This window comes from Polypterus senegalus, chromosome 2 (genome assembly GCF_016835505.1).
Source record: "Polypterus senegalus isolate Bchr_013 chromosome 2, ASM1683550v1, whole genome shotgun sequence".
Classification (NCBI taxonomy): Eukaryota; Metazoa; Chordata; class Cladistia; order Polypteriformes; family Polypteridae; genus Polypterus; species Polypterus senegalus.
In genome coordinates, this window is record NC_053155.1 from 210807741 (window position 1) to 210829350 (window position 21610).

At 35.1% G+C, this 21610-nt stretch overlaps 1 protein-coding gene across 2 annotated transcripts in view; it reads right to left on the reverse strand.

The window, feature by feature from the left end:
• cog3 (component of oligomeric golgi complex 3) overlaps positions 1-21610 on the reverse strand; it is a 64740-nt gene that overhangs the window by 11715 nt on the left and 31415 nt on the right. For both annotated transcript variants that reach the window (XM_039745269.1, XM_039745268.1), the window contains 9 exons: positions 19773-19864; positions 18006-18145; positions 14604-14764; positions 11651-11759; positions 10673-10797; positions 8858-8947; positions 6870-6990; positions 4166-4254; positions 157-291 (listed from right to left, as the gene is read on the reverse strand). In XM_039745269.1, the coding sequence (XP_039601203.1) occupies positions 157-291; positions 4166-4254; positions 6870-6990; positions 8858-8947; positions 10673-10797; positions 11651-11759; positions 14604-14764; positions 18006-18145; positions 19773-19864 (1062 nt within the window). The remainder of the gene's footprint in view (positions 1-156; positions 292-4165; positions 4255-6869; positions 6991-8857; positions 8948-10672; positions 10798-11650; positions 11760-14603; positions 14765-18005; positions 18146-19772; positions 19865-21610) is intronic.

Below are 21610 nucleotides of genomic sequence, written 5' to 3' on the forward strand. Positions count from 1 at the left end.
CCATCTCCAAAGGGGGGTGCGCTAGTGGGATGGGGAATTTGTCTCTTTCTTTTATGTTTCACTTTTTCTATCCTATTGTTCCCCTTTTTCCTCTCTTTAAAAATAATAAGTATTTGTAAAAAAAAGTCCTCAGCAATTCTGATGACCCCTTCTCACCTTAGTAAGAAACTCATCGAGGCTTCCCACAAAAATTTTAGTTTGTTGTTGAATAAATTGCTCACAGCTTGACTTCAGATGGCGATCCACTTCTTTCTTTGAATCAAGATAATGCTCTTTTATCTCTGGCGTTCCCTGCAGCAGCAGCAGAAACAGTCAAAATCAATCAGCACCGGTTTACAAGTAGTGAAAATGATTCACTCCTGCTTTGTCAGTCTACAGCCACTAAACCTAACCCACCCTTATTTCCTTCAAAACAAATTGGTATCCTGCATGGATTTGTGATAAATGTTGCTTTAGACATCTGGCTATAATTATGTTTTACAGCTTAAAGCTGTAGCCAGAATGAAGACAAATAGACAAAGAACCAACAGTGCATCTCAATGAGCTATTAAAGCAAGCTCTACATTCGTTAATTTGTGTTGTTTATTACCATCATTCAAACCTGGTTCAGCCATCTATTTTAATGTGTGTCTAACTGAAATGAAGACACCTGCCTTCTCCCACATAGCCTGCAATCACAACTGCATTAAAATGATACATGAAGGGCTTTCCCAAGAAGGCTTTTAAGAGTTACCTGGTAAAACAAAATACAAGCCAGACTTTATTTAAATGTCCTCTTTATTTGAATGAGTATAAAAAGTAGTTCACAATTTATACAGTAAATAACGAGAGGACATACAGCGTGTTGCTTTATTGCATATTGCTTTTGGGTTTTGTGCCTTTTGAGAGATGTTTATTGTAAAAGGCTGAGAATGTTTAAAATATGTTTCCATGTGTTGATTCTTTCTGCAATTTGACGTACTAGTAATTCTTACTGCTTCTGGATGGCAACTGCATGGACCTTTAATGGTGTCACATCCTTTATGCTGAGCTTCATTACTGTATGTATAGCACCTTTATAAGTTGTGCTGCAAACAATTTATTTTTCCTCCACTTAACATTAAGTTAACATATTTGAACTGTCCCATAACTACCAAATGTGATGGACTGTTTCCCTGTTCAGGGTCACTTTACACCCTTGCACCCAGTCCTGCTGGTGGGATAAGCTGCAGCCCTTAACAACCAGGATTCAAATCAAGTGACTTTGAGAATTGAAGTGTATGCAACTATTTAGAAACTACCAAGCAGTTTAAAAAACTGAGTGGCACGGTGGCGCAGTGGTAGAGCTGCTGCCTGGCAGTTAGGAGACCCAGGTTCGCGTCCCGGGTCCTCCCTGCGTGGAGTTTGCATGTTCTCCCCGTGTCAGCATGGGTTTCCTCCCGCAGTCCAGACATGCCGGTTAGGTGGATTGGCGATTCTACGTTTGTGTGCGTCCTGCAGTGGGTTGGCACCCTGCCCAGGATTGGTTCCTGCCTTGTGCCCTGTGTTGGCTGGGATTGGCTCCAGCAGACCCCCATGACCCTGTGTTCAAATTCAACAGGTTGGAAAATGGATGGATAAATAATGCTAATATTCATATTAGGTTTGGCATTAGGAATCTTCATTTCAGGAACATTTTCACATTTCTGATACAACAGGAATTACTCATCTTTAAAAAAAATACTCATTTTCAACATGTTTGCTGCATCATTTTTGCACTACCACCTGATGCAATGAATATTAAAACAAATCACATGGAGGATAGAAGTCATTTTGAGAACAATGTATAACATAACTATATAAACTAAATTATTAGTATGAAATACACTGAGCATCAGAAATACCTTCCCTTAACTCCCAGAATTACAGGAGACATCTTCACTGAACCCATCCAAACATGCAATAAACATTTTATAACCCACTTGTATATAAACCATATTTACTCTATTAAAAAGGGGAGACATAAGTATGAAAAACAAATCTGTGGGAGTGCTGGTGAGACTCTCCTGAACTGAGACATCCAACTGTAATACCTACACATTCAGTACTTGCCTTATTTTTTTTTGCAATTCAATAAGATCTTCCAACCAACACACTATTTGTGTGAAAAACAAATGGATCATTTTATGAATAAAATGGTTAAAACTAAAAAGACTTCCAATATCTCCAAAACATTTAATTATTAACACACTGCAGAAGAGCATTTTTCTCCGATTACTGCAGTAAGTTTCTTTAGATATGTCTTGTAGATGCCATAATGGATGGACAGGCATCTCATCTGGGAGCATGAATAATGGATGGACTGTATAAGTGGAGACGCATCCTGGTCGGGATAGCTCTAGGTTCCTATCCAAGTTGGGTCGATCATATACTGGATGGGCATTTTCTCGAGGACAGTTTATACCCCAGGGCGAAAGGTGACAGTGCTACTCTGCTCTGCAGGGTTCAACTGGACCTGTAGTTTGGAAGAACATCCCTGATGGGAGTCACTGGGTCCTGCCAGAGGAAGGTCTCCCTACTTTGGGGGACTTCCGCAAGATCCGGAAATGCTTCCACCATACTATGACATGAAGACGGAAGTGTTTCTAGGTCCAACATAAAAGGAGCCATTTCACCTCACTTAGAGGAGTCTGAGTTGGGAGGAACAAAATGATATTCACTGTGAAGGTGGAAGGAGACAAAAGGGATTTGAGTTATTTGATTATACTGTACTGTATGGACACACCCAGAAGCCTATCAAGGTATTGTTAGAAAGTAAAATAGCTGTTTTCTAACTTGGAACTGTGGCTGTGGTAGTTTGTGTCTGGGGTTCAAGGATTAATGGCACCCCATAGAGTCCACACCAAATATCAACACACCTGTATTTTTTGAGAAGAGTTGATAGTCGGCCAAACTAAAAAAACAATCTCCTATGCATGGCCATATTTTGGTGATTCCAAAAATCTGTTTACATATGGACTCTGACTACACAAATACTAGCACATTAATCTTTTTTTAAGTCATTTTTTGGTTAAGTTGGATGTGCTATTGTTATATTGAAAGGTGAAATTCTTCTTTACTTCATCTTTCTTGCAGGAAAACATCTTGATGTTTGATGATATCGAACAGGAGCTCCTGTTGCCACTGAACACAAACAGCTTCATAGCATGATGCTGCCACCAAAATGCCTCATAGTAGGCACGGCCTTCTTTCAGTGACAACTGGATAGAAAAATGAACCTTGGTCTCATCAGACCACAAAACATTTTTCATCAAGAAAAGAATAGTTTTCATTAGGAATGTTCCTTCTTAACAAGACAAACAGGATTGTATGCTTTTTTGTGAGAATTGTCTCCCGTCTTACCACCCTAAGAACATATTAAATGGCAATATTATGCAGACCACTGAAATTACCATTATCAGGTCCTTCTGATTACCCTCCTTAAACAGCTTCCTTCTGGCCACTGATTAGCAATATACTGATTGTGCCATGTCTTCACTGGCCTCCATGACATACAAGATGACTGGGAATTCTTTGGATTTGCACTTTTCAAAACCAAGATCCCACAAATTCTAGACTATAGTTCACAAAGTCCTACTGGAACAGCTGGTTTTATCAGAGGCTAAGCCAAATCACTTCAGTTGACATCAGATGAATACAAGTTACTTTTGTGCCTGAGTTCAAAACTGACTGATTCAATTTGAACAAAGTTACAACCTCCCAACATGTTTGCCCACTTAGGCAACCAACAACTGAAAGTTTGCTTTTATTTATTTTTTCCTAAAATGTTCCATTTGCTTTACACATAAATATGGCTAAATACTGTACTAAACATGAAACAAAAGCCGAAATTTCAGATTTTTTTATATCCATTGCAAATTTTTTGTCAAATTAAAATCTTGCCTTAGTACCAATATTAGAAACACTGTTATAAAACATTACTCTAGTAGTATTCTCTATTAGAGAATAAATATAGCACGTCCATTGTAAAAATAAAGCTATACTGCTTTATTACTTTTCAGTTTGTGTCCTTAATGAAAAACATTTAACTGTCTTAATAACAGCGATTTTGTTTAGTGTACAGTCATTATTCTCTACCACCGCCAGTGCCCTCTACCTCACCGGCACCAAGAAAGTAGAAAGAAGAATAAAGCAAACCTGTATTTACCTCCAACAAAAACTCAAGTATAGCATTATGGCTGTTCAGTCTAAAAAATTTAGGCACTGCTCTGGGATTCAGTATTTTAAAAGCTGCATCTGTAAGTAAAAAAAAAGAAGAGACTCTAAAGGCATCTAGATACATGTTTTCATCACTTTTAAGCATGGGGGGCTATTCCTAAACCTGCAAACTCAATGATTTCTAACTAAAACTAAATTCAGAAAACATACGCACAAGTCAATTCTTTTATAATATGAGAGTAACAGTAACAAATACCATATTTGTTTGCACCATTAACAGTACACCCCAAATGTATATTACCTTATGTTTGCTACTTTAAGTGTGTGTTAAAAACGTGTAAGTCTACAGATGTAAATATTTCTATTTTATGGAACTCTACTTTTTCTCATTCTTCACTACAAGATTGCTCAACCACTGGGTCTCAGGTTGCTAGTTGCTATTGTTTATAATGGTAGTGGGTCGTCGCGCAGTGGGTGCTACCCCACACCCCCGACAACTAATTTTATTAAGTGAGACCACCTCCAGGTGGATCACGAAGACACAAGCACGGGAAAAAAGTGGGTCATGACAGCAAAAAGGTCGAGAAAGACTGCCCTAGTGCACACCACGTGGACTACCACAATCACTAACTTTTACATCTCTCTGCCACCGCAAATATTTTTAGGACTTTGTGCAGCAGATAATGGCTCTGATTCTTTAATAATAGCAGGAACAGTCAACATGAACCTCTTATTTCTGTAAGATGGCAGTTCCCAAACTCGGTCCTGAGGACCCCACTGTGGCTGCAGATTTTTGTACCAACCAACTTCAGTTTTTAATTGGACTCCTAGTCCAATTAAGTGAGCTGTTATTTCCGAGATGTGTGTTTTGGGGTCAAGTAAGTTTGGTAAATTTTGATGAAAATGTACTAAGCAGTTTTTTGTTTTTTTACTTTTCCTCTTGATTTTCATCCTGCTTTTCAATATTTCACACCCACTATACTGTATACTTATCACCCTCTCTGTATTCCAGACAATGTAATTATCACAAATACAAGGGATTGAAAGAAGGTTTTCTTCAGTAAAGAACTGCTTCATACTGTACTGTCCTCCATATTTAGAGTTTTAAATAACTTGCGGTAATTACTTGAAATGCAGGCATACTGTATGATGAGCCTCTTATTGTTTTGTCAATTAAACAGTATTAATGTTAACCTGAGGAAAATGGTGATGATTATATCAGACAGTACACCAGTGGTATTCCAAAAAGTTAATGGTGTAATAGCACAACTGAAGCAGGACACACCACACTCAGTTTAACTATACTGTACTATACACAGTATTGGGAGGACAATTTTAGCATCTGGTGAATGCATCTTAATGAATTCACTGTAAAATAAATTAAGGAACTTCTTAGAAGTGTATCATTTGAAGAGGCCGATTTGAATTAAAGCTTTTAATTCAAAGCAGGACTTATTAGTCTGGATAAGGTTTATACAGAATGGAAAAATGCCCAGACAGAAAAGGGAAAGAATTAATGAATTAAATAATTTGTCCAGACTGTAGTGATAGTTACTTACATAATAAACTGCATATCATAAGAATGAAACATACATTTACTGTTTATTTCCAACAAAAAACAAAGCAGTGTATATTTTCTGCTAAATCAAGCAAATACAATTTTGGAAGGTACGACAACGATTTAAATGAGAACATAAAAATGCTTGACCGTGACTAAGATATTCAGGTCATAAAAGTTTTTTGTTTTCCATTCACAGAATGTTTCCAAAACAACATTAATTTGCAGCTTCTTAAAGGTGTTACTTTTGTCTACACTATTTGATAACTTTTTTACAAGCATCTGTTGTTTTTCAGTGTAAACAAAGACTTCCAAAAACTGGAATAATATGTATTGTGAACTAGCATTTTAATTGCTTTTATGTAAATGCTTTTGAACTGTGACAAGAACACAACGACTTCCAAGTCTTACTCACAAGGGCTATTTTGTAGCTTCAGGACGTATACATTTTTTTTCTCTCTGTCTTAGACTTTACATTTACATAAAATTTTATTATCCATTTATGTGGCCAAATTTGAATTGTGCCCAAATCCATCTTTAGTGATTTTGCTCGCTTTCTAGTATCTTAAAATTCTAAAATTAATTTAGTGATCTACAAATGGTGGCATTTTATATAATGAAATGATATAAATAAAAACTAACAGCAGGCCCCTGCAGAACCCAATTAGGAACGGGAACTAATTCATAAAAATTAATCAAACCATAACCATTTGTCTACTGAGCTCACATCAGTTAAACATTATTCAAAATCCAAAACAAACTATATTTTATTTGTTATTTTTTTTGTCAGGCGTGCAACAGACATATTTTCTGTGAAGCACCTTATATTGTTGTAATAGGCTTCCCACCATCATAAATTAGATTAATTGTTTTTAGTATATCTATATGAATGTATTTTTATCATAATAAATTTGAGCAGTGCATCTAAAACTCCCTACTTCCAGCTAAATATTACTGTTTGCAAACCACTGATACTAGGAACATAGAAGCTAACAACTGAAATGTAGGAGTTATACATATAATGCAAGCTTAAATACTGAAAATATGTAAGGCTAAGCACTGTAAATGAACATGACAGAAGCCCATAACAGCAGGACTAAACTGAATGGGACTACTCAAGTGCCCTCGCCAATACCTCTCGTTTTCTTCAGATCCAAGGAAATCTCCTTAATGGCAAAATCAGCATGAAATGGAGCAATTTGTTCTCTCAAGATCAGCAGGTGTTTGATCAGGAATAATTGCCCATCGATCTGTGTCTAAAGGTTAAAAAACACATACAATCACCAGAAAACAGAGCAACTGTAGCCTTTTTTTTTAAAGGAAAACTCACAGCTATCAAAAAGATTATTTACTGAAGGGAAAAGTACAAATTCAAACTTTTATTAAATCAAATCTATTAAATCAAATGTGACACATTTACTTTGCTAAATACAATGCAATTGTGTTACATTAAATGAAGACTCAAGTTCTGAACAAAATAAGCTTACAGTCAAATTTCTTGTACATGATCTCTGTCAAAACAGTTCAAAGTAAACTTCTCACTTTTGGGATGATTTGAATAGAATACCTTCTGCTGTGGGCTGTCAGGTTTGGTACTTGAGATGTTCATTTTTGTTCTCTTTTTTGCTCCTTCTACGATTCATTTTAGGGTTGCACTACAATCTGGGCTACACTTTAGGTAGTCTGAACAAACAGCACTCATAGAATATTAAGTCAAGTACACGTACTTGCAGTTTGCATGTTGGTACCTGAAGGATGTAAGTGAGCACTGATGAATGTGATCAGCACCAATTGCATCTTCAGCTTTTCGGTCTCTTGATTTGCTTTTACTGGTAGTTTTGATTTCACTTTGGGAGTAACTGTGCTGCTCTACGTCATTCACTTTACTATAAATATTGTTTCTTTATTACTTCATAACTGTGTATTCCACAGCTAATGACTGATATACATGCATGCAGATTTTTTACAAGAAGGTTTTTATAAAGGTATCAGATAATTTCAACATTTTTTATATTTGTTTTCATTTACGTAACACATAAAAACTCACAGTATATCAGTGAGAGATTATAAGTGACTTTATGTGTTCTAGTCTCAGGCTGCTCAAAGAAAGGTGGAACTGTAAGGACCACAAATAGATTAACGACTGTGATTAATGGGCTAACAACTAAAAACAAAAAGCTGGACCTGTCTTCTTTCACTATTATTGTATCATAAAGTTATTTAATAAAAAAAAAAAACACTCGTCAAGTGTTTCAGTCTGCAGGAGTTTACACAGTAAACCACATGTCTGCTAGCCTGAACTTCAGTCGGTGAATTCAAGCGTAAAGAAAAAGGGTGGCTTTTCCCCAATTACAGACAGATAACTGCTTCATTGCTGACACCAGAAGTTATCCAACTAAAATACAAGTAGTGTGTATGTTTAAGTGATGTGCAAATACATGAAAGAAATCTTGTCAATGTGGTAGGACACAGTCCAGAGCTGTCTGGAAAACATATTCTAACAAAACACAGACTTGAATATATTTGAAATTCGGATAGGAGTGTCACCTTTCTATTGGTCTTTCAGTAAAGCTATCCTTCTTTAAGTTATACTGCTACAGTATATAACATCTACTAATACACAGAGCATAAAACGAATAGTTAAAAGTTATGTGATGAATAGCATAATTCTCAAAATCTATACACAAAATGAATACATTACTTGAAATAATTAAACAATATTTTAGTAATCAACTAAATATACTAAATAATTGGTAAGTACAACAGTTTAAACTTTTTTATTATCAAGCAAGGGACTGTCTTGTCTCAGTCATAATTGAAATTTATATGCATACATGAGATTCTAACTGACGATTCATTCTATAGGATGAAGTCTAATTTTTTATATAAGATTAGTGAAATAATTTAACTGCAAATTTCAATAAACTTGTGCCAACACATGCAGTTTAGCACAACTGGTTTAACTTTGTCCTAAGTTTAAATGTATTTATTTATTAGAAGTATAATATTTTCTAAAATTTGAGAAAAATAACTAGTGTATTTATATTGTTAAGGAAAGCATTTTAAGTGTCATAAATGTCTACCATTAAAATAAAAATGAATTACAACAAAATGAGAGCTTACCTTATTTTTAATTATGATCTCAGATGCTTTTACTAAAGAGTCAATGCACGCAGACAGGGCTTCTTGTGATAATCCTTGAAATACTGCCCTCTAGTGATATCAGAAAAAAAAGAATAAGTGGTCACACTTGAAAGAGTGTCGCACTTAAAACTGAAGATACAAAACTTAATTTTTGAATTATTAGCTTTAAATGCAAATAACAAAATTTTCTGCAGTTGTGTTTGGCTTTGAATTGTCTCTGTTCAAGCTAAACTGGCACATATGTCTAGCAGACATTCCTTTTAAAAATCACACAGTAAAAGAATATGTAGGGAACAAAATATACAGTCATCTTCAGAAACATGAGGACAGTGAATTCAATACCACTTGCATTACAGTTTGGCAAGTGGTTTTTGTAATCATTCACTGAATGTCAAAAATAGTGTTATTAGTGAATTAAACTAACTCACACATTTTGGGAATGGGAGAAACTACCAAAAAAAAAAAAAAACAATGACAGACAGTACTATTTTCAATGTCCATGTCAACATTTGAATCCAATATTCAGGGAGCTGTGAGGCAGCAGTAGCACCTTATTCAATTGATCTTTGCATGTGCTTTAAAGAAGTGTTAGCAACAATGTTTATAACAAGCAATTTGACTGGCTCTTAATTTATCTATAAAGTTTTACATCACACACTCATTTTGTTGCTAAATATCATAAAGGAAAAAAAAATAATAGGAAGAAAAGCACAAGATGCTTCTTAATACCCAACATCACTACCGTAACACATAATAATATATGTACTATAATACATAGCCAATGTTCAAGTCCTCCCTTACATACTGCATACCTTTCAAAATTCTTCTGTTTTTATTTCACCCCATTCAATTCTTCACTTTTTTATTTATAAATTTTATGAGTAAGCTTGCCATGCCCCACAGCTATGCCTGTGTATTAGTGAAAAAGGACAGTGAGGAGGGCCTTGCCCGGCTCCCCACTCCTAACGTCACGTTTCCTCCTCCTCTTGGTCCGCAGCCTCCGTCTCGAGTTAGAGCAAATATATTGCTCCTGCAAGTATCAACTATGATTCTTAGCGCGATGAGAGAAATCACAAAAAACCAGAATGTTCAAGCAAATTATCGAAAAAAGCCTGATCTAAATCCATTAAGTAGTTCTCTCATTCACTAGCTAAGCGGATATAAGATACACTCCGAGGCTGGAGCGTGAGTGAGGAGGGCCTTGCTGCGTGTCTCTCGCATTTGCACAAATAAATCGGTTCCGCAAGCTAACTATGATACATAGTGCAATGAGAGAAGTCGCAAAATCAACCAGAATGTTCAAGCAAATTATAGAAAAAAAACGATCTAAATGCATTAAGCGGACAGACATACAGACAGGCAGATGATGGAATTTATTTCCAAGTGAATCTTTTCAAGTGAACTGAAGTTTTACAGTTGTATCAAGTTTGTAAAAATGTATCTATTAAAAGAATACACCCAATATTTTTTGTTTTGAGGTGTTTTTATTTAATACAATATGTACAGATGGATCACAGCTAAACAATAAAGTAGACTTCAGTGTCCTTTATAGTTGGAAATCATTTAAAGAAAGTACACAGACTAAAGCAATCTAAAATGCTCTAGTCACTCAGAACAACATGCAGCCTTCCATAAGCACAATATATGTTACTAATATGAAAAATATAATCTCCTATTCACCATAAATGAAGTGGTATATAAATAATCCTCTGTATATATCAGAAATAGTTGTACTGTAAATTAGATGGGATAAACAAACAAAATGCAAACCTTACTAAAACGTTTGAGACTTACATCTATACACCTGTATAGTTTTGATAGGCAAACCAATGTCCTCCTCACTGTTGGATACCACATACCATGTAAATCTGCAGGTGAGATTGTACTGCGTGATCTTACAGATGATGATTCTGTTGCACCTGTAAGGCAGAGAAAATACACACTAATTTAGATTTAGTATCGCACATTACACACACACACACACACATACATACATATATATATATATATATATATACATATAACATATATATATATATATATACATACACATTTTTGTATCATTAAAATATCCTAAAATAGAACAAAGATGAGGGCTGGGTCACAGAAAAAAAATGTAACAAAAAAAATTAATTTTCAGGAAATATACCAATCATTCTATGTTCAGTTTTAAGTGAAACTGGGTTGGAAAGTGACACAGGATTTCTCTTTTCTAAACCACACATTTCAGAAGCAGTACCCGGACTCTAACCTGACTAACCAACAAGCTTTACATTTGCTAGTGGTTTGAAAAATTCAAGAGAGAAATAGTAATGCAAAAATCAAGGTGAACCAGCAATTTAACTATGACAGAAACAGGAAAATGAAAAGCTGTGGGTGAAGTAAGCTGTTGTGGAAAGAAAAAACACTAAAATAAATACACTATGTTTTATACTCTGAATTACAGAGGAGCTTTTTTTCTGCCTTATTTAATCCAGGTCTAATTAAATACTACTGATTAAACCAGTAAATTGGTTAAACTCATATTGAATGAGAGCCTCCAAATAAGGTAAAAATACATACTAAGGTTGCATATGTACAATACACTTCTGTAGTGATTAAACACTAAATCTGCATGGTGTGAAGAAAAGTGGGTAAAGTTTAGACAAGTTAAATGTACAGTAAGGACTATTTCATTTAAATAACCCAAATATTTTCCTGTTATGGATTTGAATGCTTTGAAAGGAATAAAGAATAAATAGGAATTTTTTTAAAGAGTAAAAACTGCAGTACCTGACTTAATTATATTCTTGGAATCTGGATCTTCCAGCTGGATATCAGAAAATGAAGAATCTAAAGCCAACAACTTATTCTGCTCTTCTTTTAAACTCTGTGCTATATCCTATAAAATATATTAAACAAAAGAGAATAAATTAAACAGTCGTGTCAACTTAACAGATAATGAGATTTTGCTCCAAAAACTTTTCTAAAAAAGCTTAAATTGCTTAAGAATGCCAAACTAAAACTATAAAGAACAGGAACAGTTTGCAAGTGTCATTAATAAAGGGCTAAAACACCCATTTATATTAGTTTGGGTGAGACCATTTGAATGCCAGGACAAAACAGACTTCCCAAAACCTCATCTTCAGAGAATATCATATGCAGAAGTAACTTATACCTAAAGCAAAAGAAAAAGAAAGTTGTGTGCAAGTTTGTCTCAGGGATATACAGGTAAACATGTAAGTATGTATGAAATCATTATGGTATTTAAAATTATGCTTATATGTTTTAACAGCAAACAAACAAGAAAACAAAATGGATTTGTATGTAAAATGTAATTACAAATGTTAACCAAATATCCCAGAAAATTCTTGTAATTGATGTAGTAAGTTAATAAAGCACAAAAATCTATAGATATAATTCACTAAGGCAAGACACCCATGGAAAGCACGCCGGAAGGGGCGTGGATTCACTAAGCCGCCAACAAGTAAGACACCTATGGCGCACGCAGGAAGGAGCCACGCCGGAGGGGAATCGCCATATGCAGCGTGTAAACCAGTTTGCGAGGGGTATCCCATGGGATCCTTAAAACAATCCTTTACAACTGAGGTTAAAACACAATGAAGTAAGTAGTCTTTAAAAACCGAGTTTTCGGTTACGACACATGACCGCGTGCACCATAACAAACTGTTTTACACGCTACATACAGCAATTTGCATCCGCGACAAACATGCGTCTTCTTAGATGCTCCTGCAGGAACACGGAAAGTCTACGTGACTCACAGGTGCATCTGGACTGTGCAAAGACGACAACGACTCAAGTGACAAGTTGGAGGTAAGCACATGAGCGATGGCGGTCCGCCAGTTTTCAGTCACGGATGATTGTGTGTTGGTTCGTTCCGTGCATTGTTACAATGTTGCTTTTCTTGCGGATTTATTACATTACCAATTTTTCAAATGTTAATTTTCTCCCTGTGCTTAAAAATCATTAAAAAACCGGCCTGATTATGCGGCGTATGGTACCCGCGGGTTGGCTAGTTGATCATAATACAACATTTGCAATGCACAAGTCAAAAATATGGAGAAAAGAACATTATATGGTAAGAAGCCACTAAACTACCTCTGCCTATAGGTACTGAATCTTACATTTAAACTGACATATCGACATTTATATCTAAAACAGTAACAAGTTTGAAAATGTACGAATGGTGTAACATTCAGCTGTATTTGGAGATTAAGTTAACTAATAGAAATTTGGAGCATTTCACTTTTTTTAGTTGCTTCATTCAAGAGACATGTCTTACATTTTTGAATAACTGAAGTAACAGAATACAATTACATGTGTTAGAAGACTACATTGAATAAACTCCTTTTAATAGCACTTTACAATGTCATGTAGCTAAAAGTGTAGCTTAAACAGGATTGTAGAAGCTCCATAGCTCGCTCTCATATACAGTGGAGTACAATTCAAAAGAGGGAGGGACTAACTGCTGTTCAATATTGTTAAAGATGACATTTTTAAAGTATACTCAGTAATTACCAAAAGAAAAATAACTATTAATACTAAATGAACAATACTAGCATAAAATTACTAACAATATATCCCTTTGAAAGGAACTGAAACAGGTTCCCCATCTAGCTATTAATATTATTTAAAACCCAGTAATTCATTCAAATTATATAAATAATTAGGAACTTGGAAAGGAACCAATTTATTGTGAAGCATGAGTACCAAAGGTGAATTCTAGTCTGAATATATATGGAAGCAAAAGCAGATGTTCAGGCATTGATAAACTGTAACCCAAGCTCAGTCCATTACACGTCATATCACTAAATAACTCTTTCAGGATGTACAAACTGTAATCCTGCCCTGTCCTTGTTGTTTGTGGCGTAACACTGCGCTGTCCAATTGGCTCTGCCCTTTTGCTTGCAGATCAACTGCATCTCTCTTTCTAAATCCATAGCTTATGAGAGCTGCACCTTTTCGGTGTAATTAATTAGTTCAAACCTGTTTAGCTGCAGGGTGATAATGGTGGTTCTTTAGAATAATAATCTGCAGATAATATTAGTTAAGTTAATTCAGTCTTAACACATATATATGCTTACATAATAGCTTTCCTCTTTCGTTCACTTACAGAGAAATGCCTTTTTTGGTACTTTTATGTTTAAAATACTTAAAGCAGCAAGGGAAGGGTGCTCCTGTATAAGCACATTGGCTGTGCACCATCCTCAGTGTCTGACTCACTTACATTGGGTATGTGAGTAGCTGTCGGATGAGTAAAAGAGGAAGTAAATCGAACTGTCCATAAAAATTATGTGTGCCTACCAAGTTCCAACTCACTTCAACTCCACATAACCAAAAGTGATAGCCTTACCCTTCCAACTCACACTGCCATACTGCGAAACAAATTCAAAGAAGACCAACCGGAAAAAAAGCAAAAGTTATATGGCTAGACAAATTAATTTAGAAAATGAAGTGCAGCTTATACACGTTCCAGGATGACAGAAATAGTTTTTGTATAATCTGCATTACAAACCATGTTCTTCTATGTAAAGTGCCTTAAGTACAGCAATAGTTGTTATCAAAAACTGGATTAATAATCCAGGTTTTACTTAACTGTCAGATTTCATACATCAAAATTCTTCCATTTTGACTGATATACAATACAGTTCAGTACTTCACTGTTTAGTTGTTAGTTGTAACAGAATCATTATCAAAGTATAATCTTTCACAATTTTGTCCTTACCTCCATCATTTGCAACTTGTCCGGATATGCCAAATCTCCTGGAGCTGGTTTATAACCAGTGATGTCGGTCTGTATGTATATGTGTGTTCTGTAGACAAGTCGTTCCTGAACATCCTCAAGCATCTGCTTAACAACAGCTTCAAATGCCCCCAAGTGTTCCACTAAAATGAAAATACAAAACTATGTCTCGTTCACTGTAACAAACAAAGCAATTTTTTGTGTAGCTGCGTGGACCAATTAGCAGCTGCATATTTTGAAGGCAGTTTTTCACTTAAGACCAGAGGGCAAATTAAGGCTTCTTTGTTAATTACACCTTCTTGTTTACTTACTTTCCACCACTACTTAGTAAATACAAGTAACAAGATCTGCATTTCAGATATTGGGATTCATTTAATATGATATAAGCACAGTATTAATTACAAACAGCAGTGTTGTTACAGTTATATATACATAAGCCAGGTTTAAATTAGGATTTATGATGTTTAAGGCAGCAATGTGTGGTAATACTCATGTATTTTTGTGTTGATGTATTTAAATGCACATACAGTGGGTTTATGAATTTTCATGCATGTGTCTATCACTTGTGTTATGCAAAAACATTTTGTTAAGCTGTGTCTACAAGGCCAATTATGATGGCAATTGCATTCCTGAAGATATGGCAAAGATAGACACAATTGTGGGTACAAAATTAGTAGACAATATATGCATATACATTTTACTACATATGGTCACAGAAATTAAAATCTCTATTGTTAGTTAACTACCTCCTTTACTCATTCAAAGGGAGCACACAGGGACAACAGCTCTCGTAGTGTCCACAGATGAAGAATAAAATGTCACTGCATGTTTTTTTGGCTTTATCATTTATATCATACATTTTAGTAGATGGCCAACAAATAGAGGAGTATCAAAAAAGAAAATGTTATTAAATGCAAAATATAAACTAACACTAGTTTATGAATTTTCTTTTTTGCATATATGTGGAAACTTTTTGACTAATGTGTAGTTAAGCCAGTGTCCTGCTGCAAAAGCGTTGACACATTGTTTTGGCATACATCATCATATTGTGGCATATTCCAAGCATACAGTACTACACAAAATGGAAAATAGTGGCTAACTTAAATGCAGTTAAAGAAAACTAGAAATAAAATATTGTTAACCAATATATACACAGCAGAAAATGGCATACTATGATGTATTATGAGTTACAAGACCATGTGATTTAAACATAATAAAGTGAGTGTTTTTCAGGTTATTCTCACTTCAAAAGTGGTTTACTGTGATCCCTTGCTATATCACACTTCGACTTTCGCGGCTTCACTCCATCGCGGATTTTAAATGTAAGCATATCTAAATATATATCACAGATTTTTCGCTGGTTCACGGATTTCTGCGGACAATGGGTCTTTTAATTTATGGTACATGCTTCCTCATTTTGTTTGCCCAGGTGATTTCATACAAGGGACGCTATTGGTGGATGGCTGAGAAGCTACCCAATCAGAGCACGTATTACGTATTAAATAAAACTCCTCAAAAATATACGATATGCTTACTGTGCGGTGCTTCGCACACTTAAAAGCTCTAACAGCACGTATTGATTTTTGATTGTTTGCTTTTCTCTGTCTCTCTCACTCTCTGACATTCTCTGCTCCTGACGGAGGGGGTGTGAGCAGAGGGGCTGTTTGCACAGAGGCTGTTTGCTTAGAGGATACAGACGCTCCTCTAAAAAATGCTGAAAGACTACCTTCACATTGCTGCCTTCATTGCGGCCACTTTAACGCAGTGCTTCGCATACTTAAAAGCCCGAACAGCCCTATTGATTTTTGATTGTTTGCTTCTCTCTCTCGGACATTCTCTGCTCCTGAGGCGCACTCCTTTGAAGAGGAAGATATGTTTGCATTCTTTTAATTGTGAGAAAGAACTGCCATCTCTGTCTTGTCATTGAGCACAGTTTATACTTTTGACTAAAGGGTGTTATTTCATGTCTAGAGGGCTCTAATAATGTTTAAAAACGTATTTAGAAGATTGTAAACAGGTTTTCTATGCTCTAACTGCAAAAATATTAGATTTATAAATAAAGAATCCTACTTTGCGGAAGTTCATTTATCACGGTAGAGTCTGGAACGGATTAGCCGTGATAAATGAGGGTTTACTGTACTGTAGTCAGTGTTGAGAGTAACGCATTAAAAGCAATGTGTGTTATATAGTCAGATTACTTTTTAAAGTTATTTGTAACATAAGACAATATTTACTTTATTGAAGTAAAAATACCTGCGTTGCTTAAAGAAACAAATGTACATTACTGTGTTACTACGGAAGTTAATTCCCACTACTTCAAAAAAACAAAAATGACTGCATTATTCTATTCTTTGCAGAAGTACTGCCTTTTTCCCCACAAGAGATGTTGCTTGCTGCTGTTGGTGTAACATCGTGCACACGCGTGCTCTCGCCATCATTGTGTGAGCTAAGGAAAAGGTTACACACGTGTGTGGTGTGCAATCAAGTGAAAGGAATTGGACAAAAGTTCCAAGTTCACATTTACTCCAGCATGTGCGGAGGGGTTAATTTAATAAACCCAGTTTAGGGTCACAAGAAGTCGATGATTATTATAGCATCACTGGGTGTAAGGCAGAAGCAAACATGGTGGTCCTTTGTAGGGCTCAATTGTACACCCAAGCAGAAAAGACTGTACTGCACATAATTCGGTAACACAAACCGATAAATAAAATGTCCGTTTAGTTTTAATCCAACTACTTGCTATTGATATTTTGAAACAGTACAATTAGGTGGAGCAACTGTCAGTGTTCATACCTGCAAGTCTTCAGGGGCTTGGAATGGGGATGAAAAAAGAAAATGGATGTTATTTACTTCACAACACATTAAGGACTAAAAATGTTTCTGGTCAGTTTCATGAAGGTTCATATATGGGCTTGCTGTAGTACTTAATAACAAATGCAGGCCAGTGAAATGTGTAGTTCTTCATATAAAAGAAGAATAAGTAACACACTGTTTTTAACACATTACCTTTATAATCAGTAACTATATTTAAATGACCCTTTTTAGTAAGTAATGAGTAATGTAATTAAGCTATTTATACTTTTAAAAGAAATGGTCCGGAACACAGACTGTAATGCAAGGTATGATAATGGCAGTGTGCAATGAATTAGAAGAATACAAAATTTATCTTAATATAAATCCCAAAAAAAATTTACTAAAGCGCAGGCTACTATTGGTGACTGTAATACCTCAATACCAAGCTGCACTGTTAAACTGGGTTAGAATTGTGTTTGCTCATGAAAGCAGACTAAAACGCTAATTCTTAATGTTGCTGTCCTATTTTCTAATTCTGAGCAAATACTGGAAAATATTTCTTTAAAAAATTATCTTTTGGATAAGTATTACCGTTATTCTGGACATGGTCCTCAAGCATTTCATTTTTCAAGATGCCACAGAGTTCTGAAAGAGTTTCAAGGTGGATGACGTGGATGATTAGCGGCCTAAGCACATCATACAATGACAGACAGAGTCTCTCTAGCAGCTCACTGCAATAATAAAGAGCAAACATGTACAACAGAAGGACTTGTAAAAACACACGTTTTGCATTTATTTATATTCACAGATATAAGACATAAAAGTAGTCCCAATTTCATGCAGTCTGTCATTATACCATACTGTTCAAGTAACTACAAATGAAAATAGAAAGAAAGAAAAAGCAATGAAGTAAAGATTTCTGGCTTTCAGTGGAATCCACTTCAAATACTAGGAGTTTCTTCCTTTGATATGCAGATGATAAAAGTCTGTCATCAGGAACTGTATGATTTGCACATGTTATGTTTTAAAATGGAAGAAGGCAATTTCAAAGATTATGTTTTTTTTCATAGAAAAGAGTGTCATGTTTATTTTGCCAGCATGAAGTACAATCAAGTGAAACGGGTACATTTTTTTCATTGCACTTTGTACAATTTTGTAGATTCTGCAGTAATATTCGACAGTTCCTAATTACAGAACACTGCTATAATTTGTCTCTGGATATTTTTTGTATCTATTTGTACCACCTATCCAGCTATTTCAGAACACAAAAAAAAATTTTATTGTGCAGAAAAAGATTACTTTTCTGAATATTAAACAGTTACTTTATTACACAATGATTTTTTCAAGTAAGGAAAACAGGAAGTTGTGAGGTAAGCTCATTAAATTTACTAACCCTGGCGGCAGAGAATGGTTCCATGTTGATTAGCACATTCACTGTAAATTCACTGTAATCTGTACATGTGACGATTATGGCCCTATAAACTAAACACTGGAATTTAAAAAATGCTGGCACAATGTCTGAAAGTATCTGTCAATTCACTTAATGCAATTGTGCAGCTTCACATGACAGATTGGTGAAGCATTTAATCAGGATATAATCAGCTTTAAAATAAATAAATAAATACTTCTTAAAAAGTAATATGAGCAGGAATAAAAACTGGGCAATAAGGCATATAATGTTGGAAAATATAATACCAGAACAATTCAACAAAGCAAAAGACGGCAATGTGTTGAATGTAATACAAATCTACAGTATATACGTTTATTTTCTGCATTTTAACCATAGACGCTCTTGGCCTCAAAATTAGTCTTAGCCTCTGAATTATTTTTCTAGTACTAAAAATGTCAAATAATACATTAGTTATCACGTCGATCATACTTCTACCAATACTATCTTTCTTTTCTGACATACCTCTCAATAATTCCTTAACACAGTAGTTACAAGTAACAAAAATGATTACTTTCACAATATTTTTTGCAGATATTTTTCCAAGTAAATAGTATTACTGACAGTGTGTTCTTGACATGATTTAAAATTCAATGTTTTTTTTTTATTAAGATGGTGTTCCCCTTTTTTCCCTTTGTGTAATTATCAATCATTTGTGTGATCTGGATATGATTATAAACCACAAATATCCTAATCATTACACTTCTATGTAAATCCACTACAAGTGGATCAAAAAGAAGGGGGACTCAAGAATGAATCAAACCAGCTTACTAGACCAGGCAGCAATGCTAATTCCTATGTTACCATGCCACCCATTCACAATTTAACAATTAAAACAGTAAAGGATGTCATTTTACTCCTAAATTCTGATTTCTTAAAGACAAAGGTATTAGAAAAACACAAACACTTACTCCAGTTTGGGTGAAGGCTTGGTAAAAAACTCACAGTAAAGTTTATGTTCATCCTGGCAGACATGTACCATAAAAGCACATCCACTGCGTACCTGAACAATGAAAAATACCATTCATCACATTAGGTTAAATATGCATGTTATTTACAATACATATAATTTATAATACAGTTAATACTGTACTCTTTATGTCTTTTCCAAACTGCTCAAATGGATGAACAATTTCCAAAAAAATTAAAATAATTTATTCCCACTTGGAGTTAATAATCTGCTACAGTAATTCTAAAGTAGATGAAAATAAGACTTTTGAGAAATAATTTTAATGTAAATTGAAAAAAAATGCCAGAACCTAAACTTTCCAGTACCAAATAACCAGAAACCTAATGATATGTGTGTGCCATACTTAGCTTCAGACATCTTATTTGTGATTTAACTCTGGATTTAAAATTAATATGCTGTTATTTATCTCAAAGTAGGTAAAAGTACAAATGCTTTTAAAATGTCACCAAAAAGAAAACAATTGTTCAGACAAAACTTCAGTTTCTCATAAAAGAAAATTACATAAATTTGCACTTTAAAAATACAGTCTTCATTGTAATTGCATTAATTTGTGGAAGAAAAATGCCTGGGTTGATTCACACCGAAACAATTTAACATGTAAATGTTTTATGGTGGCGCAGTGGTAGCACTGCTTATGAGACCTGGGTTCGTTCCCGGGTCCTCCCTGCGTGGAGTTTGCATGTTCTCCCCGTGTCTGCGTGGGTTTCCTCCCACAGTCCAAAGACATGCAGGTTAGGTGCATTGGCAATTCTAAATTGTCCCTAGTGTGTGCGTGTGTGTGTGCCCTGCGGTGGGCTGGCGCCCTGCCCGAGGTTTGTTTCCTGCCTTGCGCCCTGTGTTGGCTGGGACTGGCTCCAGCACACCCCCCGTGACCCTGTAGTTAGGATATATCGGGTTGGGTAATGGATGGATGGATGTTTCACGCACCTATTTCAAATAATGTACATTAACTTTTGAAATGTAAGTTGAAAAGATTTTTTTTCCACCACTTGCACTTTTACTACCCAAACATACATAGCTTTTACAAAACTCAAATCACTGTTGTTATATACAGTATACTGTATGACATAGTCATGTTAATTTAATCACCACTTTCTAAGGCCAGTTGCCACTGTCACTAATGTGTTGTGATTATTGTTTTAACCAGTTATGCACAATTTGTCCCGCCATTGGCCATATTTCAAAGTTGTTTGTGTATGTTCCAACAAACCGACAAGTCAATCAAAATTATTACTATTTTTAAATACCCAAGGTGTGTTTTCTTTCAAAGAAAAAATAAGTTTCCATGTTGTGTCTTTTCTTTCTTTAGTAAAATATGAGATTTACACACTTATATGGCAAAATGAGAACAGCACAGTTGAGTGAACCTGCTTTTATCAAAGATCCCATTAACGTCGAGCTGCATACTATAAAAGGCTAACTACCCTTGGATAGCTGAGATTCAGAGCCTTCCAATAATGTGGCATACATTCTAACACATTAGCCACTAGGTCACAATAATATCCACAGACTCAATGGAAGGTTTAAAGTAAAATAATCTTAACAATGCACACATATTTTACCTAAAACAATTGCTATTCCATAAGGGAACATTCAAAAGTGAATCCTCATTTAGTAAATTAGAAATTGAGATTGCATACTGGCACATAAAATAAAATAATAATACTATGAATGTAATTATGTCCACAAATCAAACCTTCAACTTTCAAAATAAAACACAACAGTAATAATCTTCACTTAAACAAAGTTAGTGACTAACACACTTGCCAACACAAGGCA